The sequence below is a fragment of the Aspergillus wentii genome (assembly GCF_001890725.1).
Source record: "Aspergillus wentii DTO 134E9 unplaced genomic scaffold ASPWEscaffold_5, whole genome shotgun sequence".
In the NCBI taxonomy this organism is placed as follows: Eukaryota; Fungi; Ascomycota; class Eurotiomycetes; order Eurotiales; family Aspergillaceae; genus Aspergillus; species Aspergillus wentii.
In genome coordinates, this window is record NW_024467836.1 from 1,548,680 (window position 1) to 1,566,279 (window position 17,600).

General features: G+C 49.8%; 6 protein-coding genes across 6 annotated transcripts; 4 read left to right on the forward strand and 2 right to left on the reverse strand.

Annotated features, from left to right (window-relative positions):
• Positions 1-5: 5 nt before the first annotated feature.
• ASPWEDRAFT_29421 (IFRD domain-containing protein) lies at positions 6-1,570 on the reverse strand (the record flags this gene model as incomplete). The annotated part of the gene is made up of 2 exons (XM_040833278.1): positions 6-1,239; positions 1,377-1,570. The coding sequence occupies 2 exons, from the start codon at positions 1,568-1,570 to the stop codon at positions 6-8; spliced, it is 1,428 nt and encodes a 475-aa protein (XP_040687935.1).
• Positions 1,571-2,311: 741 nt separating this feature from the next.
• Positions 2,312-5,371, reverse strand: ASPWEDRAFT_112880 (uncharacterized protein; the record flags this gene model as incomplete). The annotated part of the gene is made up of 4 exons (XM_040828366.1): positions 2,312-3,654; positions 4,253-5,046; positions 5,100-5,216; positions 5,277-5,371. 4 exons carry the CDS (start codon positions 5,369-5,371, stop codon positions 2,312-2,314), a joined length of 2,349 nt encoding a protein of 782 aa, XP_040687936.1.
• A 208-nt stretch (positions 5,372-5,579) lies between these two features.
• On the forward strand, positions 5,580-7,199 carry ASPWEDRAFT_42211 (putative RNA binding protein Rnp24). Its single transcript, XM_040835734.1, has one exon. It carries the CDS (start codon positions 5,714-5,716, stop codon positions 6,839-6,841), a length of 1,128 nt encoding a protein of 375 aa, XP_040687937.1. The 5' UTR covers positions 5,580-5,713; the 3' UTR covers positions 6,842-7,199.
• A 521-nt stretch (positions 7,200-7,720) lies between these two features.
• Positions 7,721-9,798, forward strand: ASPWEDRAFT_29425 (uncharacterized protein; the record flags this gene model as incomplete). The annotated part of the gene is made up of 2 exons (XM_040833281.1): positions 7,721-8,364; positions 8,421-9,798. The coding sequence occupies 2 exons, from the start codon at positions 7,721-7,723 to the stop codon at positions 9,796-9,798; spliced, it is 2,022 nt and encodes a 673-aa protein (XP_040687938.1).
• A 1,316-nt stretch (positions 9,799-11,114) lies between these two features.
• On the forward strand, positions 11,115-15,908 carry ASPWEDRAFT_113580 (uncharacterized protein; the record flags this gene model as incomplete). The annotated part of the gene is made up of 7 exons (XM_040828419.1): positions 11,115-11,249; positions 11,458-12,232; positions 12,283-12,494; positions 12,547-13,806; positions 14,210-14,225; positions 14,575-14,891; positions 14,955-15,908. The coding sequence occupies 7 exons, from the start codon at positions 11,115-11,117 to the stop codon at positions 15,906-15,908; spliced, it is 3,669 nt and encodes a 1,222-aa protein (XP_040687939.1).
• Positions 15,909-16,158: 250 nt separating this feature from the next.
• Positions 16,159-17,334, forward strand: ASPWEDRAFT_29428 (uncharacterized protein; the record flags this gene model as incomplete). The annotated part of the gene is made up of 1 exon (XM_040833283.1): positions 16,159-17,334. The coding sequence occupies one exon, from the start codon at positions 16,159-16,161 to the stop codon at positions 17,332-17,334; it is 1,176 nt and encodes a 391-aa protein (XP_040687940.1).
• Between the last annotated feature and the right edge of the window lie 266 nt (positions 17,335-17,600).

Below are 17,600 nucleotides of genomic sequence, written 5' to 3' on the forward strand. Positions count from 1 at the left end.
TCGATTTATTCCTCGTCGGATTCGTGCATGGCAAAATGGCGTGTATTCCTTGATCTGGCACTCTTCTTTGCTCCAGATCGATCACTTGGAGTTTGCATGCGCATGATCACCGGGAGACTGTCGAGAACTGCCCGGTTACCTTGGAAATAGTGTACCGCAAAACCACCCTGCAGCATGCGGCGTAGCGCGTTGAGTCGGATCCATTTCCACCAGCGATCAATGTTCATCACACCTTCGCGTCCAACCTTGACGGTGAATTTGCTACCATAGTGGCGATTTGTATCCTGGTCGATCGCTGTGTTGTACATCGGGCCCCGACGCGGGTTCTCCACTGTTGTGAGGATGGAGGCAAAATTGCTGTGCAAGCTCTTCTTATCCCGCTTGCTAATGCGTTTGCTATGCACCGTGGCGAGTGACTGCAGCTGTTGTTGCAGTTCATGTGTATTGTGGTAAGGTTCATAGCGCTTGACGAGTTTAGGGCCGTTTGTCTCGGCCGTTTCATCTTCCGAATCCTCCTCGTCTTCCTCGTCCTCGGCCTCATCATCTTCCTCTGGGGTGTAGCTCTTCTCATATAGCAGGGCAATGTTCTCTCCTGCTGCAACCTGGACACTAGCCTCGGAACTGTTTAGCTGGTCCATAAATATCTGGATCGCATCTTCACTTTCACTTTCGAGATCTTCAATCTCTGTGGCCATAAAACCCCACTCCTGTAGAGCAGCAGTAACACTGCCAGCGTCGTCTGGGGCATCGATGGACTGGCCGTCTGAGGCCACAATATCCAGGAAGAAAGTCATCTGGTCCATGATCCCATCCTCACCAGCACCACCGAAAAGGGAGCAAGTACCTAAGCAGTGAATCGCCGCTGCCTTGATAATGTTGGAAGTCGAGTCTCGAATGGTGCGCGAGAGTAGTGGCTCAGCATTTTCAAAGATGGTGTTGTCGAATGCGGTGATGGCGAGGAACTCGAGGGCTCGAAGGGCCAAAGTGGATTCTCGCACGCTGGATTCGAACTTAATACTCTTGCAGAATGCTGCAACGAGGTCATTGACGCGACCGCGAATCTCTTCTTCGATGTAGTGGAACTTGGCTAGGCGGCAGAAGGCAGCATAGGTCTCTTCGCGACCTTGTACGCTGCTTCGCTTGCGATCCAAGATCTCCTGGATGCGATCACCGAGCTCTTGCGCCCAGTCACCATTATCTTGATCGGGATTGTCTGTTAATTCATCGAGAGATCCAAGACTATTCGGCAGCCAAGTCAGTTTCTATTGCTATAATCAAGATTGCGAAATAATTTTCCAGGCAGCCAATCAGTGACGTCATTCCGCCACAGATAACTGAGTGAAAAGGAGAAAAAGAACAAGGGGGGAAAGACGCACCTCCAGGCAGTTTCGTCGCTAAGATTACCTGCGTCTTCATCGTCATCGGTAGGGTGTCTACTAGTATTTCGAGAGGAATGACGAGAGTTCTGGGTCGAGTTGGTTCGCGAAGTAGGGCGAGAGCTTTCACGAGAGGCAGCTTTGCGAGAGACGGTTTTGCCGCTCTCAAAGATCTGACGACGGAGATCAGGCATGGTGAAATTTACTCTTGACTGGAAGAGGCAGAATCGATGTAGAATGTAAGACTGTAAGAAAAAGGAAAAAAAGTTGAGGTCGAGGTCTGAAATCCTGAAGGTTCTAGAAAGAAGCAAGGAAAATTATATCACAAGGTGGGACTCGGTGGAGTAGGAGACAAAGAAATGTTATTGGTTATCCTAGAGAAACAGAGAGGTTGAAGAAAAGAGTCTGTCTGAGAGATGAAAAGCATAATAGTAATGCTGTCTGGAATGATGCCTATTAATCGAGAGAGTTAAGACAGTGTGTATATCTAGGCCCCAGAGGGATGAAAAGATGACGAAGGAGAAGGGAGGCGATGATCCTCAGGCGGTGACCGGATTATTAACGCAAGCCATGCTGTTGAGCGCTGGAATGCAGGTGAAACAACACGAAGCGACGAGATGAAAGAATAGGCATGTCGACTGCTGCAGCCATTGAGAATCGACTTTTTATTCAGAGAAGAAGGAGAAGCAGAAAAAATGAAGAGGAATCGAAAGCCAATCCTATCGCCACGTGATGCGGGGTTGTTGAATCTTATCATTGCGATGAGGTCAAAGTGGACAGCGACGTGAGGATGAGGATGGACGGGATCAGGACTGATGGATCGGCTGAGATATCCATGAATGGGAATGGATATCAAGTATATCTAGAGCTACTGCATAACATTCATGAGGGGTATCTTATTCTTCTAGTCAAGCACGTCTGTCGAACCCTTCCCCTTATCTCCGTTCCAGGACCAACTCCAGGATCCTTTGTGCCTTGTCCCCCTCGAGATACTCTCTGCCTTCCCTTTTGCCATCTTCATCTTCGTCATCATCGCCCACCTCTAGATCCACCTGTAGACTGGCCTCGTACGACGACATGACCGTCTCCTCATCCACGGGCACCCCGCCCTGGACAAGAACCCGGATGCTCTGCGCCAAACGTGCAATTTCACGTCGTGTTTGCGGTAAGATCTCATCGTTCTGACTTGAGTAGATCGAGCTCGACACCATCTCCTCCATTCGGGTGATAGATACACTGTCCGTTGTAGACGATGCCGCCGCGGTGCCGTCGGTGTGTTTCGCAATCCAAATGTACCCATTGACTCCAAGAATGACGTTCACATCACCACCACCATTGGCAGTACTGATGGTCCAAACTTGTCTTCGTGACCGAACCACACCTCCAGTGCCTGTCGTACCCACCGTCCCTCCGGCGGCAGATCCAGGCCCAATTCCGCCCTTGACATTCGAGCTCGATGCGCCACTTCCACCTGTGCCCGTCACGGCAAGAAAGACACCATTTCGGAGCTTGCCGTATTTCAGCGACCGTGTATGTAATGATGCCGCACCATCAGAGTGCACGCTCTGAACTTCTGCCACCACCAAATCACCCTCGCTGAAAAAAGTTCGGATCTGCAATTCATCCGCGCTCGTTCGTCGACGCAGAATGCCACCCGGCAGATTGATTGCGGAGAGTGGGAGCTGCGCCAGTAGAGGGGCGGCGACATCGACCTTCCACCGTCGGGACTGGACCTCCACGATCCGCCCTACCACCAGATCACCGATTTCCGGGGTGTAGCGGGCGCGAATAGGGGTCACGGAGAGCAACTTGTTGGTTTTTTGGACAGTACCAGCGACGGTAGCGATGATAGAAGTTGACAGAGGGTTTGTGTAGGTGCCATGACCTCTAAGTATCTTGGTCAGTATACCATCGGACGTAGATGAAATAAGTCGCCATGAGCATAGAAATAAGAAAACTGACCTCATCCATTGTGGATCATCCGTCACCACTTCTCCCGGCGTCACAATCCCTGCCCCAATTTTGTTGCCTCCTGCAAGACGGGCTCGTTTGCCTGGTCGAGAAGCTCCTCCGGCCAAATCCACGCCTCCATCCGAGTCGACCGACATGGAATCATCGTCGGAATCTGCATGGGAGATATCGACATCCTCCACCACTGGAGGGAGAATGGTGATGGCCATTTTGAATGTTATGCACGAGATTCTGTACAATCCAGCAATCACAAGATTTATGAAGCAACCCGGGAATGTAGAAAGTTGAAAAGTCGTAGATGTTAGATCTTGCGCCTGCAAAAGACTTTGGGACTCGAGAAGGCGAAGAACAAACAGAGCAAACAGCTGTGGAGAGGCACGTGAGTTGATGATACCCTATCCTCTTTTTATATCTTCACCAGCTGGGATTCTAATCTTGTTTAAAGGGATTATTCTACATTTATGATACATGTGTGAGCTGAAGGAGGTAACTGCAAACAAATTCTTTGTTATCAATATTTTTACATCTGTTAGGAAAGAAGCGAGGGAAAGAATGCTGCAAAGGCAAGAAAAGCAAAAGACCCAGGCACATTTAATATAGCATAGGGCTCTTTGAAGTACATTCGAGTAAATCTGAGAAAAGAACACTGCCTTCACATTGACATGGGAGAAATCGAATAACAAGGCATCAGACTAAAAGACCGCTGACTGAATTGGACGTCCACAATGACCTCAAGGTAGTGCAACGTATACCAGCACCAAACTCTGGACCAAACCGAACATCCGAGCATTAAAAGGGAGGGGAAAAAAGATGTCTAGTAATACAGAAGGAAGAAAGGACAAAGTTTCAAATCGTTGTTTCTCAGGCACCGATACCCGACGACCTTTTCGAAGTACGTCTCCCACCGGAGCTTCCCTCGTCCTTCTTCTTGCGGTTTGAACGGCTGCTACCTCCCTTGGGTCGATATCCGGTATCTTCATCGCGCTTGCGCTTGCCCTTGGTACTTCCGGGGGTAGGCCCGCTCTCCACCAGAATACCATCTTCATCGTACACGTCCTCATCTTTTCGCGGCTGGGTTGTCGGCGCTCGTTTTGAGCCACGTGGGTTTGATGGTCGCGAGCCAGACTTCTCTGAAGCATTCTCGTTGTCCTGCAGGAAGATGTGTGGTTGGTTCCTCCGCAGCCAGTTATAGACGGAAACAGGGTTTCTAAGCGAAGCATCTCTTTCCCGGTCGGCAAACGAGGGCTTGTCCGAAGTGCGACTTAACTGCAGAGCCGCTGACTCGTCTCCAAGCCTAGCATCCATAGCCAAATAATATTCGGTTTCATGCTCCGGCGTGAGAAATCCCAGAGTGTGTCCAAATGTACTTTCCGCAGACAGACTTTGTTCCTCTGGATGTGACGTGGTGTGGGGAAGCTTTGTCAAAGACGAATATTGCATCTCCGGTGCGAAGGCTGTGTCGCGCTTAACATTTCCTTCCAGGCCGCGATAATTTTCAGGCACTATCTCTCCAGCTGCCATTCCTGCACTAGCTTGCTTCAATGCCGAATTCGCAACTGTAGCATTCTTGTGCATTGGCGACAGTTCCCTGTCTGGGGTGGGTAAGAAGAAGTCGTCACCGGGGGCACTTAGATCGTATCGTAGGCTTGGAGAAATATGAAGGCTGTCATTAAATTCAAGCAAAACTTCAAGAAGTTGACTGGAGTAGAATTAGCATTTGATGGTATCCCATGCATGAGCCAGATTTCGTACTCATTTTGCTCCTGAATCCTCTTCGAAAGGTCTTCGATGCGCAGCTCTTCGCGGATGAGCGATTCACTCTCTCTCATTCCGAGTTCAAACTTGACCTTAAGCTTGGCATACTTTTTTCTGTAATCAAAGACTCATTAGTTTGGGTTTATTATTAGACATCGTTGAGATCACGCCTACTTGAACGACCGGTAGGACTGTTTGGCAGGGGTCGCCGCAGGCGCATCTGGCAAGCTCTCAGCCATAGACTGAGACTCATCGTTGTCTTGCACCATGATGAGCGAGATGGGATCGAAGCGATGTAGTAGGTACGATACACCTGTCAAGATGGAATTGGGGGTGGATTTGAAAGAGGATGGAGCAAGGGAAGTCAGGCGTTTGCTAAGCGGCACGTCGATCGCGATGGATTTCCGCCAAGGCTGATTATTGAAGCCGACGGACGGAACTGCATGGATGGAGTTTTTGCCCGCCGTAAAAAGTTTCATCTTCGATAGTGAATGGAAATCGGGCCGTCTTTTTTCTTGGTGAATTGAAGCCCACTTTTACTCTTTTTAATTCTACATTCACATTTAATTATTCCTCCCTTTCACTTCGAGAAAGACAAGAAAGAAGTCAAAATGGCTGGTCTTGGTGAAGGAAGCGAAAAGAAGCGAAAGCTGCACGACGGTCCCGAGCTCGAGATCGACGTTTCTGCACCAGAACCCCCATCGAAGAAAGCTTTGCGAAAGGCCAAAAAGAAGGGAAATGAGCCTACAAGCGAGGGCGCTGCGGAATCAAAAACTCAGACCACAGATCAGGAGGCTTCTACAAAGCAGCAGCGCTCTGATTACGGTATCTGGATTGGAAACCTGGGTTTCAACGTCAGCAAAGATGATTTGCGCCAATTCTTGACAAGCAATTGCTCCTTTGCAGAGACCAGCATCACACGTATCAATATGCCGAAAGGAGCGGAGAGGTTTGGTAGGGTCCAAAACAAAGGATTTGCCTATGTCGATTTTTCCAGCGCCAAAGCTCTTAACGAAGCATTGGGCCTGAGTGAGCAGCTCTTTTCGGGCCGCCGCGTGCTGATTAAGAACTCGAAGAGCTTCGAGGGCCGGCCAGAAAAGTCCCAGGATGAACAGAAAACCGGCTCCGCCTCGGGTCATGCACCTTCGAGACGTATATTTGTCGGTAACCTCGGCTTTGACGCAACGAAAGAGGTTATCGAAGAACACTTTGGGCAGTGTGGAACGGTGGCACATGTACATGTGGCCACTTTCCAAGACAGTGGAAAATGCAAGGGCTATGGTTGGGTGGAGTTCGAGGAGCTTCCAGCAGCTGAAGCAGCGGTGAAGGGGTATGTTTTTGTCCCAGAGGACGATGAAGAGGAGGAAGAAGAAGAGGAGGATGAAGGGGAAGACGCGGATTCTGGAAAGCGGAAGCCTGTGAAAGCAAAGAAACCGAGACAAAGAAAGATCTGGGTGAACAACCTGTTGGGTCGGCGCATGCGAATGGAATTTGCGGAAGATGCAACAACCCGTTACAAGAAGCGTTTCGGTAAAGAAGGGGAAGGCAAGAGGCAAGATGGTGCAGACATCGCCGAAGTCGATAACTATCAGGATGCAACCAGGGAGCAGACTGCACGGTCACGACCAGAAAGGGCCAGGCGACAAAAGCCCGAATACACTCGATACGACCAGGAAACCGTGCAGAAGCTCAGTGGTGCCATTGTTGAATCGCAAGGCAAGAAGACCACTTTTGACTAAGAGGCCTAAGGTTTCGTGGTGTCCCAGCAAAGAATGGTCGGGGGTACCTGGGTCCTCCCCTAAATACTTGTTAGAGTGAAAACCTGATGCTTGGCCTGTCTTTTATCGTTGGGAAGTGATGTTGAAAGCCTGCATGGCAATGATCTACGGATATAGATTGCCCGATGACTGGCAACTGAACCCGAAGGCTATACGCTTACCCTTGGTTCGCAGATACCCAAAAGTTACTACCTTATTAAACATATCTATGATATTTGTCACTGGATACTATTTTGTCTTACGAAAGACTAGCAAGCCCAACTAGCCCTTCAAGTTTAAATTGTAAATGACGGGAAAAAAGAGGCGAAAAAAAAAAAAAGAAGCAAATAAGTAATTTATATAATAACAGTAAACTGCAAATACTATATTAGCCCAATACCCCCAACATCATGGTGGTGAACGTATTATTCCATCATCATTGTCTCTGTCAACATCCACGCAGTCTAGAATCGCTGATGTGGTTTGGAAGCGCGCTAAACCCGATCGGGGCGGTTGACATCTCTCTCGATGTCATGGCTCAAATGCTCAAAGCCATCAATTTTGTCCTCCTTCGAACCTGTCCATCCCGTCCGGACCTCGCTCTCAAGCTGTTTATTACTTCTCATCTTTCTTCTCTCTCCCGTCCATCGGCCCACCTTCTCAACCTCGTTGTTATTTGGCTCTGTTTGAGTTCAGAATTCATCATTCCGCCCGCCACAGTCCTTGCACACTGCTGGCCCTGCCGCAGTTGTTCCTGGTCGGTGCACCCGCACCTTGGAACTCCTTCCTCGACACACCATATCGTCGAAAGACGGTAAACTCGGCCTTCAAAATCTGCAGCGTCGCTACTTCGCCGTTAGCATGGCTCCTCGTAGCCGCAACATCGTTGCTAGCCGGAGAAGGAGGAGGGACGAGGAAGGCGAGGATGAGGGCTCGATAGATGGAGAGTTGGAGGACGACTCGCTAAGTGAGGGATCGATCATCAGTCATCAAGACGACGAAGATGCCGATGGAGAAGGCAGTGATGAGAGTGATGATGAGGCGCCCGCCTCCCCGCAGAGCAGAATCAACGGGCATCAAGTTAATGGACGGCTGCCCGAGACGAATCAACAGCTGGGACGACAGAATTCCGTTTCCCCCGGGAAACAAGCCATGCAGTCGGCGGTATCAGATACGGAAGCGATGTTAAATGGGATGAAGATCTCCGGTGAGACAAATGAGGTGGCCGAAATCCATTTCGATAACATGGAGGAGCCCAATCAAGCTGGCAGGACACCATCGGCGCCACCTACAGAACCGAGACGGGAGACTTTTGCAGAGAGGAAACGTCGTGAACATGAAAAGTACATCAAGGAACGGGATGAAAATCCAGCCTTTGTGCCAACACGAGGCAGCTTCTTCCTTCACGATAAGCGATCTACGGAGTCGGGGACAAATGGTTACAGGCCCTTCAACAAGTCGAAATCAAGGCCTTACGGCCTTATTGTGGATGGCAACACACGCAGGTATGGCTTTGTATAGCCAGCTACAATATGATCTGTAGATTACTAACTATCACCAGAAATCTTTCCAAGTCCGATGCCAGTCAAGGCCAGTGGACTCATGACCTTCACGATACCGTCGCCGGAGATGATTCGCCTGCCCTTAATTCTCCTGCCGCACCGAATATGATGCCCAACCCCTCCAAGCCAGTACCTACAGCCCCCAGATCGTCTCCTCCCAACCGTTCTTTCTCTAGCACCACCCTGATAGGAAATGTGCCTGTCGTGGTATACCTGCCGGGTATGGATCGTCCAATCCCGCACCCCACTGTCCAGAAGAGGCAGCATACTCGATTGCCTCAGCATCGGCCCCCTTTGCGTCGGGACAAACCTGTTCGGATTTCTCTTCCTGGTCAACCTCCAAGATACATATTCCCGTCTACAGAGCGGTCTTTCATTTTCATCCCACGAGCATTACGGCCCAACCAGCAGGCTTTCCGTGGTAGAGGTCGTGGTGGATTTTATGGTGGAAGACGTACCAGTATTACCAACTCTGCATACACACCTAGTGTCACTATGAGCCGGAGATCGTCGTTAGGAAGAGCAGGATCTCAGGAAGGATACTCACCGGCCGGGTCCATATTCTCCCGGCAGACGATGGTTACGACGGAGAATGGCAAACCAGTTGTTCGCCTTCCACCACCTGTTCGACCGCCTGGAGGCATCCCTCCAGTGGCTGCCGGCCCTGTTGCACCGGCACCAGCAATGCCCCCATCTCTGCCTCCACCACAACCTCAACATCCCCTCTATCGCGAGAGCCGTCAGGCTCCGATTCCCATGCATCAGCCCCGTCCTCAAAAGGCCGTATCTGTCGCAGACATCGAAAGTCCCGCGAGTTTTGCGTTCAACCCCCCACAACCACAGCAGGAACAACCCTTCCATCACCAGGTTCCGGTACCCAATGGCTTGTATGGATCGGACGTTGGCCACCCTCAGACGTCTGTGACACCTTTATCACACATCCCGGAGCGTGTCATTCATGCACAACCGTTCCAGCCGTACAACTTCCAGCAGCCTCCAGGGTTCTACCCAGCAGCATATCCTCCGGGTGCCATGTATTATCCCGTTTCTGGCAACGAGTTTCCACCGTATAATGCTTCCGGTGGCCCTGGGGCGTCTGTCCCTCCATTCCCACCTCCCAGTCAGCAGGTACCATATATGATGCCGGCACCGCACGCCTCATCAGCTGAGCAGCAGTCCTCGCAACCCAATACCGTTGCACATGAGGCAGGCGGTACGGTATATTACTATGATGCCGCACAAATGTATCCGAACCAATCGTTTCCGATGCCTGCCCCCGGGCCTGGTGGAGTTGTGGGGATGGGCGGGATGATGACCCCTCCTGGTACGACTTATTACTATCCTCAAGCACAAGGCGTTTACTATGCCTCACAGTGAGAGGCGCATTGCGGGACTTATATTTTTCTTTCATTTCGTTTTTCTTTATATTATATTATACGCCCTTTTCTCTTTTTGCCTTTTTCTTTTCTGGCATCTGAAATTTTTCTTTTCACTTCCCTTCGCCATCTTTCTATCTTTCTATATTTCTTTTCTCTTCTCTTATCGAGATGTTACGTCTTTCCTGATTATTCATCTTCATGAGCTCTCATTATCTCTCAGCTTTCTGCAATGATGTTGTTCTTTTTCTTCTTCGGCTTTTTATTCCAATTCTGATTCCAATACCGTCCCGCCATGCCCCTCCCATCAGTTCTATCTTAGTCACTAGATTAGGATTTGATGCATTTTAGCGATTTTCTTTTGCACTTTGTCCTGCTGCTGTTATCTTGCCCGGAGATGCCTCGCATTTGTATGGGTTCTCTCCTTCCTGCATTGACGATTCCGGAGGTGGTGGTCTGGGAGGTCATACTTTGACCTAGCGCCATCCCCGTGTCTGATGATATATCTCCATAACCTTCCATACACCCTTGAGAGGCGTTTCCGGCGAAGTCTTGTCTTTGCGCCTCATACTGCATGATTATCATTGTTTTATTGTGATGTGGATTCTCTGGCCGTTCTTTACATCCTGAGAGATCAGTGATTGTAGGATGTGGGCATGAGGGTTTTAAAAAAATATAAAACTAAAAGTAATTGAACAAGCATTATCTTTCCATATTCCTTCCAGCAACCTGACTGTCATGAAATGATTGACAATTGATGGTGAGGCTGAAGATCAGTGGATAATCAGTGGATAATCTCCCTAACTATGTACCTAGGTACTCTATACAAAGCAATACGTAGCTAGTTTCCTTTATTACAGACAAAATAAAACATCCACGCTCTAGACGTATCAATTCTCCCCCCTCTATCCTGCCACCTTCATAAACTCTTGTAGATACGTAGACATCCTCTCTGTCGATTCCATGTATTCGCAATCCTGACGTTGTTCCCCACCCATGCTTATCCCCAGTCCTTCACCGCCTCCCATTGCCGAATGCAGATGACCTCCAGGCAGCGCCTCGCCTTGTCTTCCATTCCTAATCTCTGCGCCCATCTCTTTCTTCTCTCCCTTTCCCACACTCGTCTCCTTTTTTCATCTTCTTCTTCATCCTCCTCTTCTTTTCATCCGTTTCACCATCATTTTCCACCGCTTGAGGGATATTGTTGTTCCTTCCTGGTCTATTTCTAGGGACGTCTCTTGCGAGTGGAGTGCCCATTAGCATCTGACCGACTTTACCCTCTGTCCCCCCCGGCTTTCCTACATCATCATCACCGCCATGTCTGCTCCATCTCCCCAAACCGAACGAGTCGGTCCATCTACCTTGATTACTGTCAAGGTGGTTTACAATGATAATACTCGACGGTTTAAAGTCCCTTTGAGAGATCTCGGGGCCCATGTTCTTCCCCAGAAGGTATGTCTCCACCCGAGCTCCGACCGGAGCTTAACGCTTCCCCATACTATGCCGTATGATCGATCATGTCTTTTGGTCTTGCATCCACGCTATCGACCATTATCTCATGCCATTTCCTATTGTGTATTATCTTATGAATATTTGACACATCTGCCTTCGCTCCTCCATCCCTTGGTCTGCTGTATACTGATAAGTATTCGCGTAATAGCTCCGACTGCTCCTTGGCGTCCCGGCGGATGTCAACGTCATCTTTGAACGCTATTCCGACAGCGCCGGCTGCTTCGTTCGTCTGGACTCTGAGAACGTGGCGGTCTACAAGCAACTTTACCGCGCCGCCAAAGCCAAATTGAAAATCCGTATCAAAGCTACTGCGGAGAACGACACCTCATCCCAGCCAGCACCACAAGACAACTTCGCAGAGGAACCAAGCCCGGCGAGATATAGTTATCTGGAAACAGTTTTGAGCTCTCCACTCCCTGTAGCTCAAGACGAAACCATGCCCAGCACCGCTTCTAGCTCGTCCCCAAGTCAAAATGACACTAACCAGGCTGCTCTAGCCGACTCCCACCCTCGCTACAGGGACTTTATGTTGAGCCAGGACAACCTCAGCCTCCCAGTTGTGTCGCATAAGTCTCCCAGTGGATTGTTCTGTATTGACTGCAACCATTGTGGTCGCTCTATCCCCAACGAGCACTACCACTGCAGCATCTGCGCGGATGGCGACTACGACTTGTGCCTGCAGTGTGTCGACGCAGGAGTTTCATGCCAGGGTAAGGAGCATTGGTTGATCAAGCGACTCGTCGACGACGGCGTGGTCACCAACAGTACCACCGAAATGTTTGTTTCCCGGAAGCCTCAGACTCAGGAGACTGAGAAGCCTATTTCCGAGCCTGTCCCCGAGCCTGTTTCGGAAAAGGCCTCGGAATTCCCCGCAGCACCCTTTCCCAAGGTTGAAGAGCGCATCTGCAACTCCTGTCTCAAAGGTAAGCTCTGTTCTTACTAGCGTTGCAGCTCAGATTCTAATGAAGCTTAGATTTTGATGAAACCAAAATCGTCACGTGTGGTGACTGTGAGGACTATGATCTCTGCATCACTTGTCTCCTTAAGGATCAGCATGGTCATCATCCTGGCCACACATTTTCGCTCCTCTGCGATCGCAAGTTCTGCTTGAAGGGTCTGGTTATGGCCCGCTGCAGTCCAGGCCGCCGCCATCAACATGCGGCCATTTGCGACGGCTGTGAATCCGTAAGTTATATGCGTCCTGATCGTCCTAGGTTGCCAACTAATCCGTCTTTAGGGCATTGTTGGCGTGCGTCACAAATGCCTGACTTGCCCTGATTGGGACTACTGTTCGGAATGTGTGACAAACTCCTCGCAAAATCATCCAGGCCATCGGTTTGTTCCTATCTTCGACACAATTTCCGAGCCTCCTCAGCAGCATGAAGTCCACTATGGCATCCTCTGTGATGGCCCCCTTTGCAAGAACAGACCCGCCCCTGGATACATTTATGGCACTCGCTACAAGTGCTCCGTGTGTTATGATACCGATTTCTGTGCGAAATGCGAGGCACTTCCAAATAACACGCACAACCGCACTCACCCGATGGTCATGTTTAAGACACCCGTTCGCAGTGTGACTGTAAGCACCGTGAATGAGACTGGCCCTGCCGGTTCGTCGGTTGTGCTGGGTGATCCAGTCCAAAAGTCTACCTCCACACAGGTTTATGCTCCAGTCGAAAAGGAAGTGCCAGAAGAGCCAAGAACGGTGGCGGTTGAGCCAAGCATGCCAGTGGAAAAAGCTGCCCCGGTACAGGAAAAAGAGAAGCCAAATCAACCCAAGGCCATGCCGGTCTCGGAACAGTCAACCGACTACCAGGCTTTCTTCATTCGGGATACCGTTCGTGATGGGAGCATACTACCCCCGAACCATGTGTTCCAGCAGACGTGGACGCTCTACAATCCGGGACCTCTTGCATGGCCCGCCGATAGTGAAGTACGTTTCGTAGGCGGTGACTCCATGTTCAATGTGGACACGGAGCACCCCTCCAGCCTTGCATCAATCACGGCTGCGATGAAGAGCAACGGGCTGTCGGCTCCTTTGGAACCTGGACAGAGTGCTGATTTTACCGTAACACTCAAGACACCCAACCGGCTGGGGGTTGCAATTTCATATTGGCGACTCAAACTCTCGGATGGCATGCCTTTTGGACATCGTCTCTGGTGTGATGTTCAGGTGCAGACTGATGCACCTGCCCCTACCGCTGTTGAACCTGAAAAGAAGGAGACCCAAGAAACTCCCAAGACCCAGGAGGCTGAAACCAGTCGAAGCTGTATGATCTTCCCTACATTGGACAAAGAATCTCCCGTAACGAGCACTCACGAAGCGATGGAAGGTGCGCCATCCGCTCCGTCTGTGACCAACCCATCCGAGGGAGACATTTTCGAGGACGTCGAGAGCCTCACCCTCGAGGACAACGACACGGAAGCTGGTTTCTTGACTGACGAAGAGTATGATGTACTCGACGCCAGCGACCAAGAATTCTTGGAGGCTAAACAGGTAATGAATTGATTTGTACTTTGCTTTCTTGGGAACACGACAATACTTAATGGGAATTTGTGATTGATTTCGGGAAGCCTTACTTGATACGTTTGTGATTTGAGGATGGAGGAGTTTACGGCAAAGGATCGATATTGTCATGTCTTCCAATTCCCTGTCTGGCTTTTGGCGAAATAACGAGGCATCCCTTGACTCAGATGGGAATGGAGGAAAGGAAAGAAAAGAGGGAAAACATCCAATCTGTTGTTTTAAAAATGTAGCACAAACTAGCTTTTGTTCTGTTTTGAACTCCATTTCTGCTCCGGTAGCATACACTGTAGTTCTCTTTTACCTACAAATAACAGCACTGGACTTGAATAAATGCACATCCTTGAAACAAGTACTCTGTACTAGCCACGATCAGAATAATTCCCCTTGGCGTGATCAACTTCCATACCGAATGCGATTGATCTCAAATAGCCTCGGCTGTGACGATCGCCGTTTGCTGCTCCATACTTGGTTAACTACCCATTCCCACCAGAATATGTGATGACGATCTTTTCCTCTCCCAACAACAACCAGCACGATGCTACGGTCTCCACTCTATCATGGAGCACAATTGCACAAGGTTGTTAGCATCGCGATTGGGTAATTTATGGGCTGAATCGCTAGGCCAAGGATGAGAAGGGGAGGTAGTTCTCCCCCCTTCATTGCTCTTTAAATTCTCTTCTGTTCCCAGTCCAATTCGTCTGTCTACCAAACGCAGCAAAAGACACCACTTCTTACCAGCAGCCACCATGGGAGGCCTGTTGAAGCTCGCCATCGTGGCTGTCCTGGTGGCCACGCTGTACCGCCCAGTGTCCTGGCGACTGACCATGACAGGGATTTTCAACAAGCCAGCCAAGATGATGCTTGTGGAGGGCCAGAATCTGTTCAAGATCGAGGATACGATACATTGTGAAGATCTGCATCATTATAAGCCTGCCAACAAACTTTTTACCGCTTGCGAGGACTCGATCGTGCCTCGTTTTGAATGGTTCCCACCTCTTGCGCTTTTCAAGAAGCCTACCGAGACAACCGGTTCGATCCATGTTATTGATCCCAAGGTGAGCATTGAGATTTATGGGCTTGGTGTATTTGTCCCATTGAAGAGCTAATTTATATGTTAGACGTTGAAATCGACCCGACTCGCGTATGAGAACTTCGGGGGCCCTTTTGTAACACACGGAATCGATGTCATCCAAGACCCTAACCAGGTCGATGCTGTTTACATCCTTGCAGTCAACCATCTTCCTAACCCTGAATACTATCAAGATGTTCCCCGTGGAGGAGATGTCCCCAAAGCCCGCTCTCAGGTCGAGCTTTTTCATCATGTCCTAGAGTCAGACATGATCAAACACGTTCGCTCCATCCGTCATCCGTTGATCACAACGCCCAACGATATCTATGCTGAGAGCTCGTCTTCTTTCTACGTTACAAATGACCATGTATACCGCGAAGGCATCAAACGTAAGGTCGAAGATTATATCCCATTATCCACATGGACCAACATCATCCATGTCGAGATGAACAGCCTGAGCTCCATGGATGCAGTGTCCGATATTGATGCTTCAGTGGCCTTGACCGGTTTGTACAACAATAATGGTCTCGGACATAACCCATCAGGAGAGATTATCATTACTTGCGCGATGGGGGGTGCCTTTTACCGTGCGCAATCAAACAGCAACAACCACACGATCTCTATCCTAGAGAAGATTCCGCTGGACCATGCGATCGACAACCCTACCTACTACGAGGATCCGTATCGCACTGAGTCGCACGATGCAAGTGGCTACTTATTTGGTGGACTTGCACGACCTATCGATGTGGCCAAAACCGTCACTGATCCGGCGGGAACGGAATCAGTGATGGTGTGGCATGTACAGCCCAATGGAACGGACGAAAAGGGGGTCACCAAGTGGAAAAGACGCCTGATCTTTGAAGATGATGGGTCAACCATCCGGGGCGCCAGTGCAGCTCTTCTGATCCCGATTGAGCCGCAGTCTGAGGGGGAGAAGAAAGCAATGCTTTTCGTGACGGGATTCTTGTCGGCAAGTATGATCGCAGCCGAGATTGATTTGTAGTTTAACCAGAGAGGACCGTCAGAAACTTGTATAGAATGTAAAATAATGATGTGCGATGACATCCTATGATGTCATAGATATACAATCTCAGTGCCTGAGGTGTCATTTATGCCTCAGGCATCTGTATTTTTATTTCCCACTTCTGGCTTGTTTCGGCCTTCACCTTCACGTCCAACGCCGAATTGAATCTCGTTTCCCTCTATTATTCGCTCGTTTCCATCAAAATAACATCGTCTATGCATCCTGCATGATGCCTGCAGTTCTCAGTGGCCATCGGGCCCTCCTCTCTCGTCGTCAGCCTCCGGCTTTCACCTCCGTCCCGTCGTGGCTACAGTCTTACTCCGCCTCCAAAACATCCAGAGGCGCCATTCAAGTGAATCTGATTGCAATCTCTAGTTCCTCGTGTCGATATTCCTCTCATTCTTCTCACTCGTCCAAATCACACACCCGTCCGTCATCCTCGGCACAACCAGCTTCGTCTGCCATTCCCTCCACCTCCTCGACAGCAACCACTTCGCTTGCCCACGATGTCAATCCTCCCCCGAGCACACGACCAGCCGACCTCAACCAGCCGGATCCTATCTCACCATCTGCTAGTGCGTCGGATAAACTCAAACGATATGTTGCTCTCGGTCGGGCCTATGTTTCTTTCTACAAGACGGGATTGAAGAATGTCTACCACAACTATCGTGCTTCTTTGCCAATCCGAGGCTCCCTCGGCCTCCCCTCCTACCTACCGACATCTCCTCCTCCAGCTCCCCCATCCTCCCAGAACAATGCCTTTCGCAAGGCCGTTGAGTCCCTCAACCTCAGCCGCTCCAACTTTCAATTGGTGCGCCGGGCCGCATACGATGTGCGCCGAATGGTCCCATTCACGCTTATTCTCATCATCTGCGGAGAATTAACTCCTCTAGCCGTACTTGCTTTTGGCACAGCTGTCACACCATTTACATGTCGTGTTCCACGACAGGTAGAGAAAGATAGAATACAAAAGGCCGCACGAAAGCGAGCTGCGCTCATATCACACCAGGCCAAAACATTGGGATCATTGACGCCCTTCGCGGTAGGCTCAGAACAGGAGCTGGATCTTCTGGCCAACGACTATGTCAATCCAGAGTGGATCGAGACTGCTGCAGCTGAAGATATCCTGCGGGCCTGTGCCGTGTTAAATCTGGCCAAGACCCATACCCGACCAACTCTATTGACTTCCGTCATGTATCGGCCTCGATTGCGGCGGTATGCGGAATATCTGAGCTTGGACGATCAGTTGATCCGTAGCTGTGGTGGAGTCAAAGCCATGGAAGCGGATGAAGTTAGAATCGCGGTTGATGAGCGCGGAGGCGTGGAATTGGCTGAAGGGAAAGAAGGTTGGGAAGCGGAGCGAGATGAACGACGGTGGTTGGAGAGGTGGCTGGAGCGGAGATGAACAGCTAGTTGTTCCCATGTACATTAGACTATTGCATTTTAGTTGTTTTTTGCCTATAGAATATTAGTCTAGTAGCATTAGATCCAATATTGAATATTCCTTTTTGGACCTTCAAAGTGTTGGGGTTTCTTTGACACAAAGAAAAAAGCACTATCAGGCTTCGTCACACCTTAGATAGCAAAGAACCAAAAGCAAATATAAATCTCAGTACTCATATTGCGGCTCTATATAAAACAAGAAAATCCCAGTGCAGCAAGCACGAGGGA

Bases quoted from the DNA above. Each gene is read 5' to 3' on its own strand.
- ASPWEDRAFT_42211 (XM_040835734.1), top strand. From the start codon at position 5,714: ATGGCTGGTCTTGGTGAAGGAAGCGAAAAGAAGCGAAAGCTGCACGAC.